This window comes from Bombus flavifrons, chromosome 3 (assembly GCF_040668555.2).
Source record: "Bombus flavifrons isolate JBK064 chromosome 3, iyBomFlav1_principal, whole genome shotgun sequence".
NCBI classification, from domain to species: domain Eukaryota; kingdom Metazoa; phylum Arthropoda; class Insecta; order Hymenoptera; family Apidae; genus Bombus; species Bombus flavifrons.
Genome location: NC_138444.1, coordinates 15,304,573 through 15,324,207, shown reverse-complemented (window position 1 = coordinate 15,324,207; position 19,635 = coordinate 15,304,573). Strand labels below are relative to the sequence as shown.

At 31.5% G+C, this 19,635-nt stretch overlaps 2 protein-coding genes across 3 annotated transcripts in view; one reads left to right on the top strand and one right to left on the bottom strand.

Moving 5' to 3' along the window:
* The window catches only part of LOC138178183 (homeobox-like protein HDP1), an 88,725-nt gene extending 70,708 nt beyond the window's left edge, over window positions 1-18,017 (bottom strand). For both annotated transcript variants that reach the window (XM_069109755.1, XM_069109757.1), the window contains exon 1: window positions 17,879-18,017. The gene's annotated coding sequence lies outside the window, so the exon portion shown is untranslated. The remainder of the gene's footprint in view (window positions 1-17,878) is intronic.
* LOC138178190 (uncharacterized) lies at window positions 11,126-19,026 on the top strand. Its single transcript, XM_069109771.1, has 4 exons — window positions 11,126-11,280; window positions 14,444-14,495; window positions 16,833-16,991; window positions 17,897-19,026. The coding sequence occupies exons 2-4, from the start codon at window positions 14,454-14,456 to the stop codon at window positions 18,083-18,085; spliced, it is 390 nt and encodes a 129-aa protein (XP_068965872.1). The 5' UTR covers window positions 11,126-11,280; window positions 14,444-14,453; the 3' UTR covers window positions 18,086-19,026.
* The last annotated feature ends 609 nt before the right edge of the window (window positions 19,027-19,635 follow it).

Sequence of the window (19,635 nt, the reverse complement as noted above, 5' to 3'; positions counted from 1 at the left end):
TAATCAACGTTTACTGGGTTGCGTTATTCGCTCGTTAAAAACGCGAGGAAAAGCGATAAAGCGTCGTTCACGAGCCGCGGAAGCCTTCAGACGCAATTTCGTCGCGAAGAAGCAATGCCGCGCCCGCCGTACCGACCCGCATGAATATTAAATCCTTTCGCCGACAAAGAGCTCAGTGTTCAATGCGGCCGCTCGTACCCGCTAATAACGCGTTCCCTATACTATAAAGCAATAAATGTCGTAACTGGGTTAACACCACCGTGCCGCGATCTTGGAGAAACCGATCCAGACAGGGTGGTGCCTCCAGGGTGGATATTCCGTATTTTAGCCTTTAACCCCTGTGTCTGATTAATTTAATTAAAGCACAGCTACATACACAGGCTCGCGGAAGTATTCCAACACCGTTTACGAATATATTCTACCTTTTATGAATACATTATACGAAACATTTTGAAATTTCATTAGCGCCGTTATGAGACTCGATTATCGCGATTATATCGATAAAGTTTGAAACGAAGAAAATGTATAGATAAACTGCAGAGTACTTGTTACAAGTATATGTATATATATGTTTCGCAAAGATCACGAAGGCATCGTTTAAACAATTAATTATTCATTATATTAATAAACCTCGGTAATATTTCGTTATTTGATATAAACCTCGGTATTTTCGGTCGAACTGTATTGCAACGCTCGTACGCCTGAGATAGCTATTCGAGCTTTATATTTATTTGTTATTAAACATACGTATGATAGCGTTTCGAATTTTATTTAAGATTATCGTCCTTCTTTTTAATGTTGCAAGAAATATCGGTGATGGCATGCACGTCTCTGCTTTTATGGAAACATTCCTTGGTTATGTCAAGCACGTTTCTTTGTTGATACTTCCTTTTCCACCCTTCGATACAGATACGAGGGTGAGATAACTTACCGCGTAAACTTTGTTGATCCTACGACGTCGAAGGGTGCAAACCGCACATGCGAAAGGATGTAAAGGAGTTGTTTGCGTTAATACATATAACAGTACAACAGATGGTTACTTCTTAATTCTATTTGCAATTTATGTCAGGCAAATATAATACTTTTTCAGGTGTTTTTAAGTTAATATCGAAATTAATTAATAATAGATTAATATCGAAAAGTAATTAAAATAAGAAATAGATCTACGTGAAATAATAAACTAATTTTTGTTATTGCTATTTTAATTTTCGTTACTATTCGTAACAACGAAATTACTAATTCGATACAAATTTACTCTCGTATCAACCTGTTACACAAACACGAAAGATCTCTGTCCCAAGACCCCTAAATTCTCGGGAAGATCCCTTTTCAGAAGTACCAAATTCTCGGTTCTTTATATCTTTGATCTCGACACACTTAATCTTACAAGGAATTTGGCACGAAGAATTTGTCCTTTTCTTTTTATTCTACTCTTTCTCATTTCTTCCGTTTCCTACCCTCAGGGAACCGCTGCTTCCAACGATTTTTTGGACATTCCTTGACTTTCCTTTCCCCGATGAGTCACAGGGAAAGCGAGATAGAGATGTTAATTTTATCCGCTGATTTATAAGTCTTTTATCGAGTTCTTTATACGATATAACAATATCTTCAATTTTAATAAAAAATTGAAGCAATGAATTTACTAAAAATTATCTCGGAAAAAATTAAAAATCACAATGGACGAAAAATTTTAAGTGAAAATAGGCCTTATGAAAATTGAGTAAAAAATAATACGGAATCTCTTCGATGTATGATTAAGCAATTATAATAACTATTTAATTAGGAAACTCAAACGAAGATGACGCATGTTTCGATTGAATTAAAAATATTCAATTAAAATTATTTTAAATACTTTTATCACAATGCTATATTAAAAAATAATTAAATCCTAGATATTTTAGTTTTAATTGTATTTTTTAAATTGTTTCATACTCGTTAATAAGATCTACGAAGAAAAGAATGTCAAACGCTTCATCAAAGCTGCGATTTCTTTAAAATTACTGAAATTTCTTTTTACGTCGCTTCATTGTTGTGTCAATTATTTCGTAGGATTCTCATGATGCTTCACGGTAATCTTCATAACGCTGCATCTACAATATCGATTTATTTACTCGGAAATGCTAGTAGAATTAAAAAAAAATAGATTTTTCTCTAGCACAGGACCGTCAAGGTTATTCAGATGACGGAGAAAGGAACTATGGCGCCATTGATGAGCCACAAGTACGGTATATTTACGCGTTCTTACCCTAGCTGTTGATGGAGGTTAATCGTGCCGCAAGGAAAAAAATACGGTTTTTTTCATTATAGCTAAGCGTGTACGATAAATTACAAGGATTGCGTAAAGATTCTCATATTCTTTGTAATTCGTTGTTACAGCACGATGTAAAACAAGCAACGAATATAGATGTTCGTCAATTTGTACTGCGATTAAGTGAAAAATGTACGTATTTGTAGAACAAGGTATCTAAAATCTTATCACGTTTGTTAATTGTATAATTTGTTATTGAATTTTTATTTGTAGATATACGAATGTGTTAGGGATTTGTGTACTCGTACAAGATATTCAACTCGATCATTTAGCAAACAAAGTAAGTCTTGTTTGCAAAAAAAAAAATGCATTTTAAAACGATGACAAATCGAACAATAACTCACCGGTCAATACTTGATATTAACGAATTGAGAAGTTACAAGTTCTAGGTTTATGCCAAACAAAATAATCAGCTGATTTGACATTTTTTTAAATTAATAACTAGCTAACTGATAATATCAGTCCAATCGTGCAAAAGAATCACGACGATAGAATCTTCTTTAGACGGTGATCCTTTTTGTAAGCTGCAACCCCACGGTCTAATCCACTCTCACCCTATCAGATGCAATAATCGAAAGGAAAATTTCCATTCATCGGAATGGGAAAACCCGAAGCGCGGTATAATACCCTTTAATAGCAATTAAATGTATTCTTAATCGTTCCAGGAATCAGGCAAATTTTCGATTCCTCGAAGATTCTTCCTTCTCGATCTCGCTTTGAGGAAGAAAAAGGACTTCGTTCTGGAATTTCTGTCCGCACAGACATTACGCAAGCTGCACACTCGAATGGACTGTACGCCTATTACCAGGCGGTATGAGGCGTTCGCTTTCATTATGGAAAGTATTTCTGCCTGGAATCAGTTCGTAAAGGGCTATCGTCGTACTTCGTTTTTCGTCGCCGCTCTCGTTCGACCGTTAATCGTCTCGGGTCTTTCGAAATATCGTGCTACAGCTGTGACTGCTTGGAAAATTTCTAAAAGATGATTCAAACCTCTAGGAATCTGTGATCGCTACGGCGATCCATATAGACAGGCGATGGAAGGAAAGGGATTATGAAAAATAGAGCGATCGATAGAAAGAGAAATAATTGGGACGCGTCAAGTGTCAGGAGACAAAATGATCTTTAGAAAATATAATCCTGTTTGCGGTGTTCCAGGGTGATCAGTATTAGTAGCGATGGAATTCATATCGGTGGTGTCTGAAGGTATTTCGATACTTTCTTGTACCTAGCAGGTGGAATACTGAATCTATCGTAAAACGTATTATAATAAAAATAAAATAATAAAAACAATAAAACTATCGTCGTATGTTGTTGAATTTGTCACGAGAAATACTATTTTAGTATAAAGAGAACACAATATAGCAGCCGTTTAAAAAAATCGACTTGACTCTGAGATCTTCCAATGTCTCTAATTAAAACAGACATGCTATGGAATTTGAATGGATTTATTGTCGAAACTATGTGAGATGTGAAGATTGAATATAAGGGAAGATTGAATGGTGTTAGATACCGTTTCTGTGTCACCATTATCCATTCATGAGCATGAATATGTTCGGTTGTAAAGTACAGTTACTCCTTTACTCTGAATGGAATCTGATAGTCTCTCTATACTCATTGATTTAATCTTGCTTTTAATAGGAAAATATTAAAGCAGCTTTGTAAAACGGTGAATAAACTTGTCAACAGTAGATATTATTTGTTCTTTTCATAACTAAATGTGAAGAAATAAGATATTTATATGAAGAAATAAGAAGAAGCGATTCGTGTGTAGAAACATGATTAAAGGTAAAAATAAAAATAGAACGGCTTGATATATCGATATTTGTTTAAAAAGATAAGAACGTGCCTTTTTTTTAGCGATAATACGTAATACGAGGTTAACAATAGCGTGTACATAAAACGAATAAACATTTTATTGTACAAATACAGAAGATAAGACTGAATAATCTGGAAATTTATTAGTATTTTCGGATAAAAATGTGATCGAAAAAGAACAAGATAAATATTCAAGAAATTGGTGCAGGACCAGAAACATTTACCTGTAGTTCCACTACGAGATAAATATGCTATTGCTATTTTCATTCTATTTTTCTGTCCTCTTTGGAAGAAAATATCCATTCTATCTTTTTAATTTTTATTAAACGATATTTCCTATTATTAAATATTGAGAAAATTTTCTTTATTCCAATATTGAAATATTTATTGCTATATTATCTATAATAGATTGACTTTTTTTCTATCCAATTATAAAATGAATATAGTATCGAATAACGTAGCATATTAATATGTAGTCAATGAACGTAGCAAGCTATTAATATGTAGGTAGTCAATGAATGTAGCAGGCTATTAATATGTTCGCTAATGCTGTGTTTAAAATTGCTTGACGTCTGAATGCGTAAAGGCCGCGATTACAAAGGGAACGGTCTCCGTCTTATTATTTGCATTTCCAAAAAAAAATATCCGATAAAATCATGAACGAAGCTGACACTGTGGAGAAACTTCGTGAAATGGCAAAAATCGCTAGTATTTATCATAGGAATAGAACGAAATTGGTACGAAATAGAAATCTTTCTCACGTGGTTCATGCTGGCTTGCATCTTTTCCAATTTGTAAGTTTATTCTGCTAATACAATCTCTTCCTTAATTTTAATCGTCCTAATTTTAAAAAATTATTTATCTCTGAAGACGTGCGATATTATTGTGAAACAATCTAAATATTAGGTTGTACCAAAACTTCCTTGCGTTGTATGAGGAAATAATAGACGCACATTTTTTATTTTATATTATTTTATCGAATTATGTACGATCGTAAGAAATATCGTGCATCTATTATTTCCTTATAAAACGAAGGGAATTTTTGGGAAAACTAATATATTTGTTATAAAATATACGTACAGTATATGTATAGGTACGGATATTGTTAATTTCATAGGCTATACAACCTATTATTACGCGAAAGCTAGAACCATAGTGTTTTCACCGACACGAGTAGCCCCGTTTTATCTAGTTCGCGAAAGATATTATAATTCGCAAGGCAGCGTGAAAGAGTGTCACAAAAACTCGGCTAGAACGACACGGTTTAAGAATGCAAAAATATTTGCGAAATGTAATCGTCTTTCTCCCAATAACACAAATATTGCCCGATGACTCGAGTCAATCTTCTTCTTCCCTTTTGATTAACTTGACTCGTGCCCGTATTCAATTTCGCTATTCAATCGTATATTATCATAAGTTGCATATTACTTAAATCTCTGTTTAGAGTTAAGAGTGTCTAGTTACAAGCAGGAAGTGCGAATCGAAGGCACACGCGTGAATACACGCACTCGATCGTAACCGTGTGACCTAATTTCATGGTGTGACTCTTACGTAGCGAAATGTCGCGAGTATGATTCAACGATATCAACGAGGGTTACCGTCGTCTTTTTTTTTTTTTTTAATGTTATTGTTACGCAATCGGAAACAAGATCTTGACACGCGTCAACTTGTGTCGTGAAAAAGTTGCGTGTCAGCGCTTGGTTTCATTCTACTTCTTTTCTTTCTCCTCTTTTTCGTGTTGCAATTTTACACGATTCGAAGATAAGATAGAGTTTCGTTGTGTTTTGGTGTTTCGTTACGTTTGTTCTAATTTTTCCTGCGAATTCGATCGAGCCTCGAAAAGACGCGTCATTTGTTAAGGGTCATAGTGTCATAAATACTTCGATCGTGTCTTTAAATATTTTTATAATTATAGGAAATTTGTATAGATTATCGGTCTTGCGTTGATACTGTTCCATCACATCCATCATTATGTAAACAGGCAACGTCGAAAAGAAGACGAGTCCGTACCCTATTTGCCTGAAGAGACAAATACAATTTTTTTAATCTATCCATTGTGCATGCTTGCGAGCCTAACATTCGCAGTTATATGGATTTTCACAGATATTTTCAAGAGAAATCCAAAAATCGTTAGTAATGTTAAACTTTATGTATCATCTGTAGCGTTGTTTAATCCAGCATTATATTCACACAATAAACAAAGTGTGAATAATCTCTATTTATCGTTGATAAAGGATAATAATAATAATAATAATAATAATAATAATAATAATAAATAATAATTCAAATGTAGGTTCTCATTGGATGCTTTGTAGAAGCTTCTTTAATGTTTATAATCGGAATAGTCGAAATGAAGCATGCAGATTGGTATCTCGATTTAACTAAAATCAACGACGACGAACTGTTGATACACCCAATTTTTATTCACAACTTCGTCATGTGCTTGATATCGATTTTCTGTATGAGCATCTACCTTATACAAGGTTGGATTTTGTTAGATTATTATCATTGGGTACGTTCGAATTTCCATGGAATTTAGTTTAATTTTTTAATTAGAACAGTTCGTAATTTAAATCATAATTAAAAACAGTTACGACGTACTAATTATCATAATGTGTCACATTTGGTAAGTTTCTTTGGTTCTTCGATAACTATTTTTAACTATCCTCAGATAAGAAAACAAAGTGGAGTTAGTGATTTTCAGTATACTGACTCTGAAACGGGAACCGATGCGATACAAGGTCTTAGTAGACAAGACGAAATACATAAAACAATGTACCATGAAGCACCTGGCAAGCTGGTTCCGATTGCTACGTTAGATACACTCCCTTCTTTAAAGGAATCGAAGACATTGGTAAGCAACAGAATATTGCAAAAAAATTTTTCGTTATTATGTTTTATCGTACCACGAAATAATAGAACAAAGATCAAATGTAAATTATTATTTTTACTTCTAATTTTGCTATCATTAATGTTTTACCAAATGTAATGACTAAGAATTATTTCATTTTTATTTTATCTGTTTTATATGATCTTTACCTGAATCAAAGATAACGATATATATCTTATCTGCGATTTAATTCTTCCGCTATCTATAAAACCAACTTTCGGTATATCGTCGATCACTTTCTTACTGTCGATAATATCGTTTTTTTCGAAACCACTGACTTTGTACACAATCCGGTCTATATTCGAAATGCAATTTTAAACCAATTTCTGTTTTTAATCGATTTGTGATTGCGGTTGTTATAAAATAACGGATATCTACTATTTATTTGTTATATATTACCTATTTTTTGATTTTAATAAAGATAAGAAATTATAGAAATTGTAATATAAACAATTTATTATGATTTGTAGAATATAGATGAAGAGGATGTTATTTTTTACTGCTGCTTCGTCGATTGGTATAATTACCTCAAACAGAGAAGACAAATGGATCAACCACTGCATGAATTTCAAGTAATTCACGTTATGTAATTTTTCGTCTTAAATTATATTACAACTATATAGGATACAATGTATCCGATGTTTCCGAAACGTGAAGTAGATTTATGCAAATTTAAAGAAAATTTTAAGAAATTTAAAATCTGGTAACTTTTTCATCGATAACTATGAAGATTACCACGTTATATCAGAGAGGGCGCAGAATGCTAGTGATTTGTTTAGTGGTACAGACAAGATACAGTATGAAGCTACAAACAAGGCACAAAATAAATTTCCCATTTTATTACATGACTACACAAATATGTATTTAGTACCACATGAATGAAAATATTAATCCTAATGACAATCGAAGGTTTGTCCACCATTTAGAAAGATCTTAGAAATTACATTCAATTATACTTTATATTCATATTCTTTTATATCGACGAAAGTCTTGAAAATTCAATGAAATTTGTATCATAAAACAGTAACAATTTATTCTGTGAAGGTGAATGTCTTCTCTTTAATTTTACGTTTAAAATAAAAGATAACTTCTCATATAATTTTATACGCATTCATATTTTTAAAATTTTCCATAATGGAATAAATATTCTGTTTGAATAAACTTAAACTTAACCTAAGAACTTAAATTCTTTTCAAATACGAAAGATAATTCCATCATTTAATAACCATAGAATAAGAAAAATGAATCATATTTAAGAGACATATGTAGCTTTAATATTAACGTCTGCTTCTATGACGTGTATAATTTAAAGGACTCAGTCTTCATTGCACACAGCTCAGAAGAAACATTATTTTTAAAATATACGTAACATCATTCATCATCATTCGGTCATGTAAAAACTGTCACATATATCTTACAAACACAAGTTAGTTTAAAATTTCTCACCAATTATCGCAGAAATAAAATCCAAGATGAGATAGGAACATTTATCACGTTCGAATATATCATCTGATATATTATATACATATATCGAATTATACTCAGAATATCATTTCTTAGAAGAGATAACATTTTATAGCTCGATTCAGAAGTATTTACTTTTATCGAACTATATTAGATATTTCCACTAAATTTTTATAAATTAAAGTAGATAAAAGAACTAAATTAGATATTTCACACTATATTTTACGTTAAAGTTACTACGATGCAATTTCTCATGAACTAAAATTTCAACATAACCCAAAAATTGTATTCTCGTAATCGGAATAAGCAAAGGAAAACAATAAGGATAAAATTGCATTTTGTTACGATGCATTCAGTAAAAGAACGAAGTCAAGGTAACGAGAGAACGGATAGAAAAAAGATCAGCGTAAAAGATTCTGACAATAGAAAAAGAAAATATGAAAACAGGAAATGGTCGACGATCCACACATTTCGACTTGAATTCTCATATGGTGACGTTGTTTCTTTTGCTCTTGGATGATATGTATTAAAGAACGTGACGTAGCTTGTGCGCTCTCATAATTTGCCATTGTAAATTCCTCCAATGCGAATTTTACGATGCTTCGCGTGCGAGAGCGATACCGTATGATGCTGTTGGCGTAATGCGACATGATGTCATTCAGGAGAGGTAAGAAGTGACGTAAGAGTCAACGAAAGGCGTGGTTTGAACATTTAAGGAAGGTTACTACATATACAGGGTGGGTGGTAACTGGTGGTACAAGCGGAAAGGGGGTGATTCTACGCGAAAAAAGAAGTCGAAAATATAGAATAAAAATTTTTCTTTTATTTTTTTTAATTTTTTTTTAAATTTTTTTTTTAATTTTTTTTTTTAATTTTTGCATCGAGACAATGATCTACAGTGAGATCCGTTATAACGTACCGCACGCGTACCGAGCGAAAATTCAAAGTCGATTTTCTCGAAAACAAAGCCTCAAACGAAAAATTTTTATTCTATATTTTCGACTTCTTTTTTCGCGTAGAATCACCCCCTTTCCGCTTGTACCACCAGTTACCAACCACCCTGTATACGATACAAATCGATGCGATAACTGTTCTTATAATGATTTTGGAATTTCTTTATCATCTTCTTGGAGAAAATTTATGAAAAAATTCGTGGAAATTGTAATTATGAAAAAATTAAGCTCGGACATGAACGACAGTTTGTCCAAATATCTATATTTTATTCTATTGTACTTTGAAGTTTGAAGGAATAATTCAAAGATTAAAATTGTTTCTTACATTTGCGCTTAATTTCGAGACTAAATGGAAAAATTAATTGTAATTTTCGTTTGATTAAAATTTGCTTTTATTTGAGTAATAATTCCTTTAAACAGATAAAAATGTATCATCGTGGCTAATAAAATTAATAATGATATGAATCACGCATGATAACTGATAATAACATTGCTGACGTATATATTAGCGAAAAATGAATCACAGGCTTGAAATAACGTTAACAGCTAACAGTGTTTAGAAACAGAAATAAAATGTATGTTACTAATAGATAAATAGTAAAAAATACAACATTGTAATTAAGTACATAGTATTAATTTAATATCCAAAGTAAGGCGTACCAAATGGTTATCAAGATGTACCTAACAAGGTTAAATAAAGCTCGATATACATACATATGTATATTCTCTTTCATGAAAACCAACGCCTGACCATTGACTTGAATGAACGTGATCGCGTTTCCAGTGCTTCCCAATTTTTCAACCTGATTCTCAACTTAACTCAATTTTATACCAAGGATATAAAAAATATTGAATTTCTTAACCGGTTTAAATTTACTCGATCAAATTTTTTAGCATTTATCGCTATTTGCAAAAATAGAAAAGTACGTATTTGCAAAAAAGATTGTTACTAGCGGTGATGAGATGGGATCATGGAAAATTTAATTTTACTATATAGCATTGTTTACGGTCACACAGACTTCCTTTACGATTTTTGTTCACTTCGCGTATTCTTTTATTTCTGTATGATTCTCGAGATCATAGAAATTACATTGAAAGTTCCTGTAATTTAGAATTTAAAACGAGATTCGATGTACTTCGAAATGTTAAGTTCGAACAGTTTAATATAATATGCTTGTTCGATTGATTAATTGGTAATTACGCAAACAAATTAAAAGATTGATTTTGGAGAGTAGAAATAGATGTTTATGTTCTGTGTTGCATATTCTGAGTACATTATTTTTGATCAAGATCATCAGCGATTATATATCTCTATTTACAAATCTTTCGATGACTATTACTATTGCACTTGTACTATAATTCATCAATAAAATTTAGAAGGCAAAGTAATCAACAGAGACAATTTCTATACCAAGATAAACGAGGAAATGAAAAATGAAAAAAAGATATATAATATTTCCAAAAACCGATGTATCAGTTTTATAACGAATAAACAATTTCAATCGTTCGCTAGAAATTCCTTATTTTTGTAGAGTTGCTGAGCAATCTCTGTCTCGTTGCAAGAGAAAATAAACGAAGGAGTAATTGAGAGACACTATACTACTACAAAGAAAACACGATGCGACGTTAGCAAAGCCGAGGTTACACTACACGCAGTGTGCGTATGTGAGAGATCGTGTAAACGTAGACATGTTCAGTCACAGTCACTGATTTCAGTCCGGTAGAAAAATTGTTGATCAACGTTGCTCCTCACGATTCGTGATCAGTCTTCAGCGTTTAGTCTTTGCCGAACTCTCGACTCGTGAACATCCACGTCCGATCAAGTTGAATCTTTGAATCTAAGCTTCGAAGTAAGTTTGTTTTCAACAAGATATAACAAAGTGAATCAAGTTCGATCAGGTTTTGTACGATATTTTCAACGAATCGAAAGCAACAATAAGTAGTGAATTTTTAATGAACGAAACGAATGAAATTATTGAGAAAAATATCATTTTAATTTAACAAACAATCGATCAATAACAAGCGTGATATTAATATAATTTTATCATAACTTTTTGTACCTTTTCTTATATGAACGTAAATTAAATTAACTAAACAAATTCTGACAGAGAATTGACAGAGGATTTATAACGTGATAAGAGAAGTGTTGAAAGCAAAACAGCATTAATAATTCATTACGACAAAGTAGAGTAATAACCGATGTTAATTAATTAAGAATATGTTCCTGTTTCTTATGTGATAAATAAAAATTCTCTTCGTTGAATAATGTAAACTCGATTCACTTTCATCTTGAATTTTTTTATGAATTCCTTCAATGTTTGTATATGTCTTTCTTGAGCATAGGATAATTATATACTTATGTTTTACAAGTGGCGGTTCATTTAGAGAGAATGCCGCTTTCTTCGATTTATGTAAGGTTGTTTACGCAAGGATGTTTAAGTAAGGTTCTTTTGCACAATCAACTTAAATGAAAACGTTCTATACTTTAAACGTTTTAGAGAAGCAGATATTCAACTTAGAAATGTCCGAAGTAACAGTTTCCTAACTATTTTAAAATTAGTTAAAATATTTAAGTTAAGATGTAATGTTTCGATAATGTATGCAACGTTTTAAACTTCTTATATTTTAAATGAATATTTAATTTAATTTTGGTTTATTAGCGATGGATGCGGATATGAGTAAAAAAAATATCAATTATTTCAGTTTCTTCAACGAAACATAGTATTTATTTATTTATGTATTTATTTCAACGCGTGAAATTCTATTAGAAAGTTTGATACCTTTGAAACGAGCGAATGAAAGAAATCTGTCAAGTTAGAAAAAATCAATAAGATTAAATTTTATAAGGGTCTGAATGAATCATAATTATTTTAATTGTGATAATGCTAGCTTCGCTCATCCATCGACTGATAAATTTCGTACGAAAGGGTGTAAAAACGCGAATGTGAAAATATTTTGAACAAACTGATTTGCATTTTTCTTCTTCGCTATTCCAAAGGAAACCACAAAAAGGAAACGCATCGTTGAAAGGTTTACGAAACCGAATCCTTAAGGATTTATGGAATCAGACTTATGAAAATCGATCTTAAAACAATAAACAGTAAAATAAAAAATAAATAATCTTTCGAGAAGGAAATTGCTAAAGGAAATAACGTCAAAGAATCGAGTCAAGGTTTTCAGACCGATGACAGTACGAGTGAAAGTGCGACTTTCTTTTCAGCACTGAATGTTTCATGCAATGCATATCCGTTTCCTGTTTCACTTGTATTCTTTTAAAGAAAAAAATTTGCAAATTAAATTCTTTAGAGATTTTATGGACCTCCCAACTTTCGTTGTGTTAATAAATGGGGATACTAAGAACAGCATTCCAGTGTTTGATAAACTGAGTTCTCTGTCAAACTTCGTGCCAGACGACTAAACTCATAAATATCTTTCTACATTCATCCTCGATATTTTAAGCTAATATACTTAAGAAGTCGATAAAATCGTGTTTGGGCTTTCAAATTTACCTGGAGTTTCTATAAATATGAACGTACTTGTTTTTACAAATATAATCCTCCGGAATGCCATTCGAGAGATTCAGGAAGAAAGTGGCATAAAATATCCTTTAAAATCTTTAATTTAAGAAATTGCGAATACAGTTAGGCTTTAAGAGAAGAATCTTCATATTTTCAAACACTAGAAAATATTACCATGCGTATTCGTTAAAGTTGAGAGGCAGTTAAATTTTTTAGTCTCTCCTCAATCTCCAATATCCTCGATCGTTTTCCTAACGTGATTCGTTTGATAATGATCTAACCATTCGAATCAGGTGTTAACGTTTCTGCCAGTTTTCTTTCTGTCCATTTTTGGAAGAACTTGGTTACCATAAATGACCGTCCGTTTCACTGACCCAACTACGTGCAAATGTACGAAATAAATGATTTCGAAATATATTTTGGTGAAAGTCTAAATCTTCCGTTTTAAAATTCATATTACTACGTACATACATAATTGTTAAAAGCAATTGAAAATTATTACACGATAACTTAATCATCAACTTTTGAAGTAACGAAACATCGTCAAAACATCGTTGTTTATCAAAACATACAATTCAAATGCTAATAATATGCACCACAGGCACGCAAATCTATTCAGGAAACTGCATAAACGCGTAGATATAAGTTTCGTAGAGCCTTCGCATTTGCTATTCGATTTGCACGAATGGGATGCGTCAGAGTAACGAGCAATTGTTTACCGTCTTTATTCTAGAAGCTTATCAGGTGACATTAGTACCGTGCAAATGTATCGTGCTAATGTCTGCTCTTTTTTTATTCGAACGTATAATAGCTTGCTATGTGATTCATGAGATGAATGAGCAATTGATTTCGATCCTCGTGAGTAATCATTTTGCTATTAGAGATATGAAACGATCGACGAAGTTTAATACCTAGCATAGCTGAGAACTTATAAAAATTATTAAATGTTTTTTTATTCGCTTAAATATTATGATTATCAGATGTATACATATCCGCGTTACTTATCAGAAGATTGATTTCATTACGAGGAATATCGCGATTACGTTACATCGCGTTTTTTTTGTTTCTTTCGTTTGATCTGAAACTGATTTCGATAATTCGAGAATAGTTACAGATGACGATTGATCGAGGGGAAAAGAGACGATTCACTGATTTTTTGATTAAAAATATTCGAAACAATAATAATCTGTGAACATTAGTAGTAAGTGTGTAAACCATCGATATATTATGGTTAATTTATTATAACCTTGGCTTCTTATAATTTTACCATAGAAGTACAATAATTACTATCATAGCTAGCTTATAATTTTGCACGTATTATGTACATTTTATTCAAGAAAGAAGCAAACTGTTGAAACTTTCGTATAGTGGTATACTATCAATTTCAAAGTTACTTTGAAATTAAAAACAAAGGTTACATAAGTATCATCTTATAACTAAAAAAACCGCACAAGATTATTTACTTAAATTTTGAAATAATGCTACTCTTTTACAGATAAGTCAGAATGGAGATCAATAAGATGATTATCATCAAACTGTTACAGTTGGTAAGTATAATGATAATTACCAAACACAAAAATCATATTATCTAATTACTAAAATTAAGATTATCGTAACTCCACAAATATTCAAATATCAACAAGAAAAATAAAAAAACCCATGATCAGTAAACTTGGAAGCCTAACAGAATTCCATCTAGCACTATATCGTCTAAAACTAAAATTTTCAGTATTTACATGGGTATCTCTTACATCGTAAAAGAACTATTCTTATCTTCATTGTATTATTCTCTTTGACTCGTTTACATCTGTGGTGAGGTTATTTTTATTGTGAATTTTTTTAGTTGCATCCGGAGATAACTTCTCATAAATTATTGGTTTCCACTTCGTGCTTTTTTAGGTCTCTTAAAAATCAACAATAAACGTTCAAATCTCGTAGAGATTTCTAGACACTAGTTTCTTTGGTATAGCAGAGCGGGTTTAGCAGAATGGAGAATGACATAATAGCTTGTGATTAGATACTGTATGCGAAATTCTCTTCATGTTTTATGATCGTACCTTGAGCCGGAAGTCAATCACTATTGAAGTATCCGTTACAATTCCTCAGATACGCATGCTATCCTATGTATTGCGTAAATTTTCCTAGTGGTTTTCATAATCAAGCTTTCTTTATCTCGCTTAAATTCTCTCTATAATGTTGATCATCTTTTCTTATATACGTATATCTTGTTTTTATTTTTGATATTTCCACTACATTTAGCAGGTCCGTTTAATGAGAATCGAAAGAATCACGTTGGTTTAATCTGTGGTTTTTCAGAAAATTTGCATCATTAAGGATTTAATGATTTGATACAAAACATTGTAAAATATCGAGTATTATCGAGTTACAGATCCTGAAATTAAAATTGATTGAGAGGATACGAAAATGAACGAAAAAGTACATTAAAATGATTTAAGAAATTCAAGTAAATATTCACAGTGCGTTTTCTTAAAAATATTGCTACCTTATTGAAAGAAACATAAAGATATCGTAGTGAAAAATAACAAATTAGTAATTCTGCTATTTGATCATCTTAAATATGCTAACAAACCGTATTTCCTCATTCACGATATAGAGCTACAAGATTATTACACGTTTTATCTCTTCAAACCAAATACTCTCCCAATACTATAACTATTCTCCCAATACATGACCAAGCTGATTACATCGGATAAACATCTATGATGTATTCGCAAATACCGAATTCAGATTTTTCAGGGAACAAAGATCAGTGCTATTATCATATCAACAACAACAACAAAAAAAAAAGACAAATAATTGTCAGGAATTCGTGTCACATCTAATACCAAAAACTAAATGTATGACGTAATGTTATCTAATTAATTAACAATACAACACGATGAAGTAAACAGGACTCATAATACGCCATGAATGTAACATTAAGAATGACGGCAGAATGCTTCCAAGTTCGTACATGGATCGCCATCGATTGGATTTCCGCTGAAAATTTACATCTCTGTAATAGAATCGACTTCTATTTCAAACGAAATAGAATACGGTCGTTGAATCCTAATGAGTTACTACTTATGGTGGTATCGATGGAGTCGATGCACTTTGTCAGTTTGGCCCACTTTCCCACTTATCATTATACGTATATACGTATGTCTCCTTTCAAAACTTATACCCTTGAAATAGAATCGTCTCTCCTAAGCGGAACCCGATCGTTGAATCCTAATGGGTTATTTATGGAGTTGGATGCACTTGTTTCGTTGGCCCACTTTCGTATACTTATCACTACTCCCCCTTTTAACAGAACTGCTTATAACCCGCGCCTTTTATATTTTGTCTCTGTTCTCTATATTGTTTACGAATAGCACAGCTTGAACACAAATTCGGAAACTCTGATCCTATAACGCTTTAGTCTCTGCGCTATATCTTTTTTTATCTTTTATTGTTACTTTTATGTTTCAAATATTTTAAGAATTCAAGAATTATTAAAGTTCTAGATTCTAGGGATATTTCATTCGGGACAGTATCTTAATAACAATGACACTTTAAAGTATGTAGCTACCATCAGAATTTAAAGAAGTAAACGATTTTTCATTGGCATTCTCAACAGATATAGTCTTGCTTCAAATTAGGTACGATTAATTATGATCGAGATGCTAGGTTCAGTAGTACTCGAATTAATATTTGATTATTCGCGATAGTGACTCATACAACAGTTTAGAGATATTTAATTGAGCACCTAGTACTTGAGATAATTTTTGATTATATTTACTATATAGTTTCTTTCTGTACATTATTCCTTTGTTTTATTTTTAACTGTCTAAATATATATTTAACGTTTTTATAAATCGTATGTATTCTTTTATCATTTTCAGTTAATGGTATGCATCCTCATAGGGTTGCATTGTCAATCTTTCAGTGATCGTGGCCCACTCAGTGCGATGATTACAGCCGGCACTTTCGGTGGATATTTAATTGTCCTGGCTGGAGTATTCTTTGGGATTATTGTAGGATGTAGAATGGATCGACGTCTAGTAAGTAACGTTTAATAAGCCTTATACTAGTTCTCCGTATTGACAAGAATTTCCAAGACAAAATACTCTATATGTGTAAATTGTATCCTATATTTTCTTTAAAACGTGCTTCAAACTTTTATTAATGTATTCATTTTGATTTCCTCTACGTTTTTCATCCAAATCATAAAATATCAGCGCAACATAGTTAGATATACCGTTAAGTTTTCCATAACTCTTCCGTCATCAATTTTATTAATATGTTACAAGCATGAACAGTGGGTTAATATGTTCACCCGCAAACAATGAATTAGTTCGTCATTCGAATTTTTATTTAATCCCTTCGTGTCAGATCTGTATCTCTTTTTGGCGACGTATCTTTCAATGTAATATCGTTCATGTGAGTCTTGATCGAGGTCTCTCGCATATGTGTTCTTTTCATTAAAACGTTAGATATTTTGGCCAACTACTCGCAAAATAATCAATTTATAAGACACTATGTTTGTGAACGTGAAAGAGGTTAGCCATGTTAAATGTACGAAATGTTTTATAAGCAAATGATTTTATATTTCCAAATTATATAAAATAATTCAAAGCATGGTATTATATACAATACTATGTTACAGTGCCTGATATGCGACATTCAGTTGTAAACATTGAAAAATGGAAATACAAGATATTTCCTATGAAGCATCACGTGAACGATATTGCGTCGGAGATGTATTTCGTACAAAAACATCGTATGAACGACATTGCGTTGCAAAATATCTTGTCCAAAGCGTTACCCAAATATTTTGTCCTTCGAGGGGTTAAGAGATGAATCAGTTAACAGGTTAATAGATAAAACGATGTCAATGGTAGAAAGTAACCAGTATTTTATGTAAATTATAGAAAGATATATAACTTACAAGAGTCTTAACTTGCAGGAAATGTTTTACTTGACGATCGGTAGTATCCTGTTCATCATCGCCGGTGCTTTGATCCTTGACCACTTCACAAATTCGGTTTATCGTGGTTCTTACCGCGATATTGGACTCGCTAAAGGCTCTATCAGCATCGCCGAGGGAGTTTTATTTTTGGTGGATGCGATACTCGTGTTTCGAGGAGAAACCTAAAGTACAGAATAAATTCTTAAATAATGTCAGGGGCCGTCTAATCATCGATTCGTTCTCGAAAATACAATCATATGATGATGAGAAATCATCACGAAAATGTATTGAATAAACTGCTGCCAAATATCGAAGGAATCGAATTGATTATGACGGAAAAATCTTTATTCTTGAAAACTTGGAGAAGAGACAGATGAAAAAAAGTAAAAGATTGATTCGTAAGAGGAATTTTGTGGATATAAAAGGAGTAGAAATAAAAATAACATTTTGAATAAGGATTTTTTAGCTTCTTTTATCGCTGAAGTAAAAATTTGTTTTTCAAAAAAAAAAAAAAAAAAAAAACAATTCTTATATCATAATAATTGAGTAATTTTTTATAGTAAATTCGTGCTAGATGAGAAACTATGAGTTGTGTTATTATATGTACAATATGTATATGAGTCTAAATATGTATTTGAATGCATAAAACCAAAAACTTTTAGTAAAGATTTATGTAAGTACCGGATTACAAAATTTGAAGAAACAAAGTGCTTCTTATCACCTTATAATTTTCAATTCTAATTGTGTTATACTTAAATCAATTTTTGATTTCCAAAGGACGATTGTTAAAATACTTTACAATTATTTTTCATTAAATTTTCTTCAAATTTTGTAACACATTGATTATTATACCTCATCGTATTAATAATAGCTTTGTAAACATTTTCGTTTTTATATCGTATTTATAAAATTTTCGTTTGTAAAACGTTCGAATGTTTTCATGATTCATATTTGTTCAGGAAAAAATTCCTTTTCTTGATATTTATTATGGCTTCGAACTGCCCAAACCAATTTGTATCACACGAGAAAGTATGAATAATATTTGGTTGACGAAAGAGTTCGTGCGGTTTTCGACATGTAAATAAAAAAACAGGAACTGCATGAACTTATTGACCGACTTTAATATTTATTTATTTGTGTCTTTTTCAAACTCAAATTTAATATGTTGAAGGTAGCAAAATATTTTTCTCGAGTAAATTCCTTTTTAACGTAAGGCCAGTGAAAGCGCTGTAATCGTGATCGTTACACATAAATTAAACCACAATCACGGCGCCATATTTACTGTAAGTTGGTTAAACATATTGAAATAATACTCTTTATTTCTATCACCTCATATCATAATTAATTATTCACGTATTTATTATTTTCGAATGCTTACTGACTCTTATTTCATTTTATTAATTTATAAGTTCTTTATGTCGTCAGAACATGTAAATCTTCAATAAACATAATCTACATTTAAAATAATGATGATTACTTTAGGAGCAAAAGAAATGGTTCTCCTCAATTCTGTTCAAAACATTTATCGTTTTATGCTGTGTAAAATTCTTTTGGAATAAATATAGTTTTTTTGTTCACTAATATTATATAACGTACGTTAAGATACTTTATAAATAGCATTAAGGCCATTATTTGAAAAATTGAAAGTTCAATTAGAATGTATATTGTGCGTAAAATAATCTTATATAATAAAATCTTGACACATTGTTTAAATATATTTACAAGCACAAAGTTTT

Excerpts from the sequence above, each read along its gene's own strand:
- LOC138178190 (XM_069109771.1), top strand. The coding sequence starts at position 14,454 with ATGGAGATCAATAAGATGATTATCATCAAACTGTTACAGTTG. Across the intron at positions 14,496-16,832 it reads TCATCAAACTGTTACAGTTG|TTAATGGTATGCATCCTCAT; the intron begins GTAAGTATAATG and ends TATCATTTTCAG. Across the intron at positions 16,992-17,896 it reads GTAGAATGGATCGACGTCTA|GAAATGTTTTACTTGACGAT; the intron begins GTAAGTAACGTT and ends CTTAACTTGCAG.